The sequence below is a fragment of the Helicoverpa zea genome, chromosome 30 (genome assembly GCF_022581195.2).
Source record: "Helicoverpa zea isolate HzStark_Cry1AcR chromosome 30, ilHelZeax1.1, whole genome shotgun sequence".
NCBI classification, from domain to species: domain Eukaryota; kingdom Metazoa; phylum Arthropoda; class Insecta; order Lepidoptera; family Noctuidae; genus Helicoverpa; species Helicoverpa zea.
This window is the reverse complement of record NC_061481.1, coordinates 5,736,123-5,745,265: the sequence shown is the minus strand read 5'-3', so window position 1 is coordinate 5,745,265 and position 9,143 is coordinate 5,736,123. Positions and strand designations below refer to the sequence as shown.

The 9,143-nt window shown below is 36.8% G+C and overlaps 1 protein-coding gene across 1 annotated transcript; it reads right to left on the bottom strand.

Annotated features, from left to right (window-relative positions):
* Positions 1-2,384: 2,384 nt before the first annotated feature.
* Positions 2,385-4,862, bottom strand: LOC124644694. Its single transcript, XM_047184202.1, has 3 exons — positions 4,695-4,862; positions 4,539-4,607; positions 2,385-4,171 (listed from the first exon to the last, which is right to left on the bottom strand). The coding sequence occupies exons 2-3, from the start codon at positions 4,555-4,557 to the stop codon at positions 3,231-3,233; spliced, it is 960 nt and encodes a 319-aa protein (XP_047040158.1). The 5' UTR covers positions 4,558-4,607; positions 4,695-4,862; the 3' UTR covers positions 2,385-3,230.
* Between the last annotated feature and the right edge of the window lie 4,281 nt (positions 4,863-9,143).

Below are 9,143 nucleotides of genomic sequence, written 5' to 3'. Positions count from 1 at the left end.
TCTCTGAATGGCCGAACTATAACAGCAACATCTTACATACCTGTAAGAAAAGAAACGACATTTAATATTATTAATCACAATGTCTTCCTGAATCACACTAATATCAATGGTCTCTTTTTTTAACTACGAGGTCTAGATACGTTTTTAGGGTTCCGTACCTCAAAAGGAAAAAACGGAACCCTTATAGGATCACTTTGTTGTCCGTCTGTCTGTCTGTCTGTCTGTCTGTCTGTCAAGACCCTTTATCTCAAGAACGCGTGGACGTATCAAGCTGAAATTCACATGAAATACTCAGGTCTATTGTCCCTTTAAGCTGTGAAAATATCAAACTTCTAAGCCAAGCCAATCAAAAGATACAGCCAATTATGTCGATATTTTCAACAAATTTTGGACACTCGCAAAGGAATCAAAACCTACAGGATACTTCCCGTAAACTCAGAGTCTTGAAATTTGGCATGAAGCATTGTCACATAATGCAAATATAGGAAAAATTGCGAAAATCTCATTTTTTTAGTTATATAATATAAAAAAAATATTTTAATAAAATGAAACTTACTACCTTATTTCTCACGAACGAATAAAGATATCAAATTGAAATTTATACCAAATACCTAAGTCTATTGTCCCTTTAGGCAGTAAAAAAATCAAACTTCTAAGTTAACGCGATCAAAAGATACAGCAGTTATGCCGACACCTTAGACGAATTTCCGTCACACGCTAGGGAATCAAAACCTACAAGGTACTTCCCGTGAACTCAGAATCTTGAAATTCGCCACGAAGCAGCGTTATATAGTACAGATAAAGGAAAAATTGCGAAAATGATAAATTTGAAGTTACATAAAATATTAAAATATTATTTTTGCTTACACGACATAAAATATTTTTTTAATAATTATAAACTTACTACCTACCCTTTTTTACATGAACGCGTAGAGATATTAAAGTTGAAATTCATATCAAACACTTCTTAAATATAATTGCCTCTAAACTGTGAAAAATTTTAAATCATTCAAAGGTCACTGGGCACCTTAGTATGGAAACCATACCCACGGCGGATACGAACGAAATATAGCACAGTATAATGATAAAGGCTCTGATTTACTATGGCATTAGTCGCATCTATGTGAACCATGGGATTCTAGAGAAAATCAGGTGTAAACATCAAATATTTTCCTCATTTCAATGGGGAATTTAAACGACCAAGTTTGACGGATTTGAGAAATCATTTCTTTGTAGTGAAAGAGTATACTCGCCGTTTATTTCCATTGTCATCAGGTCAGGATCTGATGATGGAAATCCTGAAAAATCGAGGGCAACTATCAGAAATTGTAGGCATGCATAGGATTAAAACTTGATTCTCAGATGTATGTCTGGTGATACTATCAAACAGTGAAAGTTTAGAGCTTACCTGATGATGGAGACGTGAGAAAGTCGAGAGAACTCTATGTATGTTTAAAAAAATAAAAGATCCCATTAGTAGTGAATTCTCATCACCTAAAATAAAATAAGCTCCAACACTAGGTTACGTTATAAATTGTAAAGGAGTTCCCATAACTATATCTGATCTTTGCTATCGATGCCACAATGGCAGTTAAACCTATCTATGTGGAAAGTCTTCGCCAATACGAATAAAATAAGCCCAAACACGTGGTAGTTGCAACATACCGTTCAGAAGTTCCCTCGACTCTCTGTAGTCTCCATAATCAAATCAGCTCCAAACCTTCACTGTTTACAAGTACCCTCAAAAATACACTCACATGTCTGGTTTTGACTCGATGCGTGCCTACAATATTCAAGAGTTGCCATCGATTTCTCAGGGTTTCCAGATCCTCATCAGAACCTGGTCATCCGAATTGGCATGTTCTTTCTTTATGAAAAGTCTTTAACAATAAAAACTAGCATTGCAACCTGTACAATCCTCTGAAACTGCTTGTCTTTTATATTTTTCAAACGATCCTGGACATTCGTCTCCATGGAATTTTAATAAAATATTTATATTCAAAGAAACGTCATACCATTCTCCACGATTCAAAACTACTTTGATTCATGTCCGCCACTTTTTACAAAGCGGGTCAGATATGCCCAATGACCTTTAAGACATAATTAGTTATTTTCAATCAGATTTCTGAATGATGACTATTAAATTTTGTATATAAATAACTTTAATAAAATAACTTTTACAAAGTACTGGCCTACTATTTTAGTTATATTATAAAATAAAAAATATTAGCTATTTTGACTCTCACGAAATTACCATAACTATGATTGTTCTAAACTGAACGGTTGGCGCGAGACTCACTTTTTATCTGTACAGGATTTGTACGGAACCCTCGGTGCGCGAGTCCGACTCGCACTTGGCCGGTTTATTTTTTTTTAGGTTAGTTATATCTTTTCCATGACTCGAATACGTTTGTGGCGTGGGAAAAATTTAACCTGAAGAAAAAAATTTTTTATTAGATTCTCCCACTGAGACGGGTCTGTGGAATAGCTTTTCATGTGGCGCATTCTAGTATTCAGCAAGCGCAGTACATGTCCGCACCAACGAACTTGTCTCCTCATGAGGTATTCTTCAATGCCACCTACATTGAGTCTTCTTAAAACTTCTGTGGTAGCCACACGATCATACCAAGGGATATTTAATATTTTGAGCAGACATTTGAGGTAGAAGCGGTCTAGTTGCTTGATGTGGCGTCGGTACGGCGTCCATGTTTCCGCGGAGTAAAGTATACAAGGCAACACAACTGCCATATACACAGAGACCTTTGTCGACAGCTTTATGTCATGGGAGCTCAAGACCTTCTTGTCGAGTTTGCCAAAAGCAGCGGCTGCAGCAACAATTCTGCTATTGATTTCGGCGTCAAGGTCGCACTTTGATGTTATAAACTCCCCAAATACCTCCCCATCGTGCTCCCTATAGTGTCCGCGATCTGTGCGTCGCGTCTGCGTCTCGAACCATAGAGAGCGCGGCAAGTGTCATGTGTCAAAGATCAGGTTAAACCGGCCGATACATGTGAGATATATTATTATGCAATTCCCGCTGTAGATGTATTAATGGGAGCTCTTCTTTGTCATCTCATCGTTGTGAAGCATTTTTGTGCTTGCTGGTCTTTTGCTTGAAACTTTCGTATTGTACAGTGTTGCCAGATGAATATTATAAATTCTCCCCAAACCTTTTTCAAAATCCCCCCAAAATTAGGATATTTTAAGAAAAATCCCCCACTGTTGGAAAATTATTTTATTTGTAGTGCCTCATATCTAGATAACCATCTAGTGCCAGCTAGTTTGTTTATTTTTAATGGTGTTTTTCCATCGTACAGTAATTCATATATTTGCTTGTATTCAGTCTGTCTTTTCGTACTGTTTGAAAACCAGTTATGGCATTCTTTAATGAGAAAATCAAGAAACCGGGGGAGCGTTTTGAATGCATTTTCAGCCGCCAAATGTAATGAATGACAAACGCACTTAATAGTTATCAGATCAGGGTTTCCTTCTTTCAAAATAGAGGAAAACGAGTGATGTTCACCAACCATGACATTAGCACCATCGACTCCTATACCCAAAAGTTTTCCTGTGTTTAGGCCATCAGCAGTCAGTTGCGCTTTAAACTTATCAGTTAATGAAGTTGCATCTGCAGATTCTATTTCAATCAATCTGTAAAACTGAGTAATAATTTTATTCTGTTTTTCACTGAAAAATCTTATAATCACACACATTACTTTTTTCGTGTCAATAGTAGTTGTTTCATCAATGATCATTGAGTAATGATTGTCTCCAACTTCTTCCAATAATTCTTCCAAGAAACAAGGAGAAATAACATTTCTAATTAAAGCAGTGCATTTTGACCCGTGTAACTTCAAATCTTTCAAAACTGGAGCAGCTGGATCTAAATCTTTAATCACTATACCTAGATGATCCACAGATTTAATACTTGAATGTTCAGCAACATATGCAGCAATTTTTAATTCTGCTCTTTTTCTTGGCTCTTTCAAGGGCTTTTCAAAAAAATTTGACATTTTACTTGACTGACCAACTATATTAGACCGTTTTAAACATTGGTCATGTTTTTTAGTTTTGGAATGTTCTACTAAATCCTTTTTATGAGACATCAATGTGCACTTACAGGCCTTGCACCACGCTTTTGTATCGTCACCGATGCAAACTGTCAGCCACCCTGAAAATTGGGAAAAAATATAAGATGGCAATACAGGTTTGATAACATTCAAATCATGCACGTACAAGGGGTGCTATTTCAGAACGAGTAAACGAGAGATTAATTCATAAAAAAAAAACGCCCGTTTACGAACACCTCACTTCTCAAAGTAGCATTTCATAACCAAACCGAACCAATCACATTTACACTGTAAGCTGAACTCACGCCAACCAAAACCCTCAAAAACATAAGAAAGGGATTTTGAAATTAATAATGCCATGCTAGCATGCCACATATATAATATTGTAATCACACCTTAATTTTAGTAAAAGCAAACCGAGCCCAGGTTAATGATAATATACCTACTTATACCTTATTACATTTATATCTCCTTTTGAAATATTCATATATCTACTTGATGTTTAAACGGCTGGTCCAAGTGGTAACTCATTCAGAGCTACAAACATAAAATTCTTTTATGAGACATTACTTCATTTAGGTTATAATCACTACACTTTAATGAAGTTACTTCAGAATTACGAACCTTTAAATGTTGGGTCCTGTTCCCACTCCTTTCTATATCTTCTTACATATTTTGGTTTGGTCTTTTCCATGATCTTCACTCACTTTTTAGGATTTACAATTTAATAATATAGCACACACTCAGCAATTGGCGGTATAAATAAACCTGTTTGTCCGACCCGAACAAACGACTGACTGCGGCTGCGCGCTGCGCTGCGTGACAGTGACAATGACAACTTCGCTTCGGCACCGCTCGGCTATCATCGATGTTCGTTCGTACTCGTACCACCCTACACATCGTTGTGCGTGTTTGAGTGTGTGAGTGTGCGTGGATGTGTGCAGATTATGTAATAAGCGCCTTTAATCGCGTACAGAAAAAAAAAAAGATTTTAATGTTTTTCAAAAAACCCCAATTCCCCCCAAGCCTGTTTTAGTTCCCTCCGCATAATCCCCCAAAGGATTTGTCCCCCCGAAATTGCCCCAAAGGCCTGAAAATACCCCCAAAATTGGGGGGAATCCCCCCCATCTGGCATCACTGGTATTGTAATAATCTTTCTTTTAACACTGGATAGGTGGTTACCCCGTAGAATAGAAGTTTATTTGACTCATAATCGTGAATTCCATCGATAATATACTGTATAGCCACGTAATCCGGGAACTTAGCCCTCTTGCCGAGATCGTTCATGGTTAGCATGTATTGATACAATGTCTCATTAGCTTGCTTCTTACGCGCACTCATAATTTCATGCATTTTTTTACAATTAACGGACTCGGGAAATTCTTTTACTATCGCCGTTTTTAGTTCTTCGTACGTTCGAAACGCCTTCTCAGTCTTCATCCATAGTTCTGCCGTCCCGGACAAACATCGACGAGCGATAATAAGCTTTTGCTGTGGAGTCCACCCGAATATCTCCGCATTGTCGTCGACATCTTGGCACCATTTTACAGATGAGTATGTCATGTCGTCGCCTGTGAACTCTGGGACGGAATCCATCGTGTGCCACGAATTAGTTGTAGTGACTGCCTCGTTCTGCTTGCTCTCTGCCATTGTATTGCCTCGTGATCGTAGAGTAATACCGCCAAACCTCGCGTTGTACGTCGTGTGGAGGTTATGCCGGTGGAGGTATTCTTAATATGGCGTCTTCGTGCGAGAGAGCTATACATTCTTTTCTTATCATAGACAATCTGTGGTTCACAAACAATATATTCATTCTTTTTTTTCGTATAATAATCTACACTCCACAATCATATAAGTAATAACTTTACTTTTCAATTTCAGACATGCCAATTGCACTCAAGAATTTATAATGTTTATTAGCACTTTAACTTTTGGTGTATATATCAGCTGGCATCTCTGAGGTTGATACATATTTAATTACAATGTTATTGTTTGATACATATTCTCTAAGGGAAATTACTCGAGTAAAAAGCAAAACGACGACACTTATTGCAGTGGTTTTTTTTACATATTTCTATTAAATGGACTTATATCGGTACATGTAAATCCAACAATTGCATTTCGATCGGTGACTGAAGTAGGAAATGTTTGTTTAATAATACCAGGAATGAATTGGATAGTCATTGCTTGACCAGGATGATTGCGCATCCAGTTGTCAGTCGCCACTTGGACGACGCCGCGCCGTCTAAAATGTCTTAACGTTATCGCTGTTCTATAACATTTGTATGGTAATCATTATTTTATAACATTTGTATGGTTTTTCACTTTGAACTATGAATTGATACGTTTCCTAGTTTTTCCAATTCCGGTCTAGCATGGAATTGTCACATTTCCAAGTTTTTCCAATTCCTGCCTAGTACGGAATTGCCACTTTTCCTAGTTTTTCCAATTCCTGTCTAGCACGGAATTGTCACTTTTCCTAGTTTTTCCAATTCCAGTCTCTTTTCAAATTATGGTTATAAAAAAGGTACGGCAATTAGTGGGCACTAAATCGACATGTACTTTTGTTGAGAAACTCTTTAACGCTTACTTTTCCTAGTTTTTCGTGTCTAGCACGGAATTGTTGCTTTTCCTAGTTTTTCCAATTTGTGTCTAGCTCGGAATTGTTATTGTTAATGCCTTCTGACGTCATTGCTCTTACTGCTTTCTCCATTTCATTTTTTATAGTAGCCTCATTTGCATTATCTACCATTTCAACTTCTTGATCATTGTTATAGTTCGGCCATTCAGAGAATGCGTTCCTGACACGTCGCGATTGAACTGACGACGTAACTACATTCATTGATTATTGATATAATAATGTTGTTTTAATGCTCCTCAATTGTTAAAACGGTAAACAACCAGCAAAAATATTTTTATCGTAACTGCAACGCCATTGCAAAGTTACGTCGTCAGTTCAATCGCGACGTGTCAGGAACGCATTCTCTGAATGGCCGAACTATAATCTCACTGTCATTTATGTTGATTTCGTCTATGATGCATGTATTTTTTTATTGTTAATAAAACCTTACCGCAGACTTCGGGGTCTGCGCTTTTATTGACATTTTTAAAACTTAATTATAATTTTCGTCGTCTTGGCCTCACAAACTTATGTCTGCTGACTTCTAGTCTTAAGACTATGTGAGTCCACCGCGTATTTATGTATTTATTTTAAATATTATATACATATATATATATAAAACAATATGATGCATGTTAAAATAAATCTCTTTTTGTTATTCATGTTTTGTTTCGTCAATATGACTTGCGTACTGTTACTAGGCCGACCCCGTTAGTCTTTTTAAAAAAAGAAAGGACTATCTTCTGCAAAAAATCACTTTAATTTTCCACAACACACACAAGTTTTTGTACAAAATTGTCCGTAAAATGTCCCTCTTAATCGGCAAAATTTGGTAACGCGACGGCGGCGCGGCGGCGCGGTGGCGTCCAGAATCGAACTAACTAATATAGATATTATTTTCCGTACTTCGTGAAAAGTGCAGGCTCAGCATATGGCAACATGCAATGTACAGTAATAAAAATACTATGTATGGGAGTGAAGCTGACTTAGGCTTTATCGCCTTGTAATAAAGGTTATAACAGTACCTACATGTTATTACACAATCACTAGTCTTAACAATATGTTCAAATTGGAAAATAAACGAGGTGAAGAGAATGCGTTACTAATGCGAGATTACGAAACTACACAGTGTTACCAGGATGTTGAATACAGAGTATAAATATAAATGTACCACAGATAATAACAACGCAAATTCAGTCTTTGCAAAATATCAATCATTTTGTCAAGTGTCTCATTACTATTAAGTCTTTCGAAAGTATCATTTCTTTCGTCAAAGTATTTACCAGGGTTGTGTAAATAAGATAAAAGAGATACTTTATTAAGTCTTCTATCACCAATCCTGATCAGTAGTGCAGCAGCTAGGGGGTGTTATAACTGGAATCATTTAATTTCTTGTTCAGTTCATTATCAAAAAATGTCTTACGTTTATCTCTGGTAATCATTATTTTATAATATTTGTACGGATTTTTCCGTGCTGATTTTTATTTCTGGCATCGAGACCTTTTGTTTTCTCCAGTACATATTCAGTTATATCCTTGAAATGATATCATTTTATTCATTTTTGGTAGGATTTTGGTTACTGATGGGGTCTGATACTCTGCTACATATTTAGGGGACTTTACGCCGGGTAATCCAATTAGCTGAGAATTGAACTTTTTACTTACTTGACGATCAATATTGTCTTTTCCTAATATTTCCGATTCGTGTCTTGCACTGAATTGTCACTTTTCCCAGTTTTTCCAATTCGTGTCTTGCACTGAATTGTCACTTTTCCCAGTTTTTCCAATTCGTGTCTTGCACTGAATTGTCACTTTTCCCAGTTTTTCCAATTCGTGTCTTGCACTGAATTGTCACTTTTCCTAGTATTTACAATTCCTGTCTACATCGTAATTTTTCCAAACTTGTCTGCAAAACAGCACTTTTTGAACGTCAGAAATTTACAAAAGACAGCCTCCAAAACGCCCACCCTTCACCACCTCCTATGTGTTCTTGCTAGGAAGAAGAAGTGGCGCAACAAACTCCCCAGCAACACATGTCTCGTTTCTATTTCTATTCCTTGGTCCCTTAGTTTAGAGCTATCGTTTATTACCATAAATTGCACGATTTACTTTCAGAACACAATTTTCTCTACAATCTAAATGAGGTGGAGCTTGCATGTACACATTTTAATTTATATAACCGTTTAAGAATGCCGTAGTTAAATCTAAATGAGTAATTTCAAAGTTGAATGTAACACTCACTGCAAATAACAAACGTAGTGTAGAGTATCGAAGCACTGGTGAATATGTTTAAGTATAGTCCACCACCTCTCTTTGGGTGAAGCCAGCAGCAACCAGCCTAGCCCTGAAACGCACATTATTGTCGCTATTGTATTTTTTCCTAAACACCCACTAGTCACATATTAGTCAGTCATTACCAACAACGGAAATTCTCCCTTGAACTGACAGTTGTCA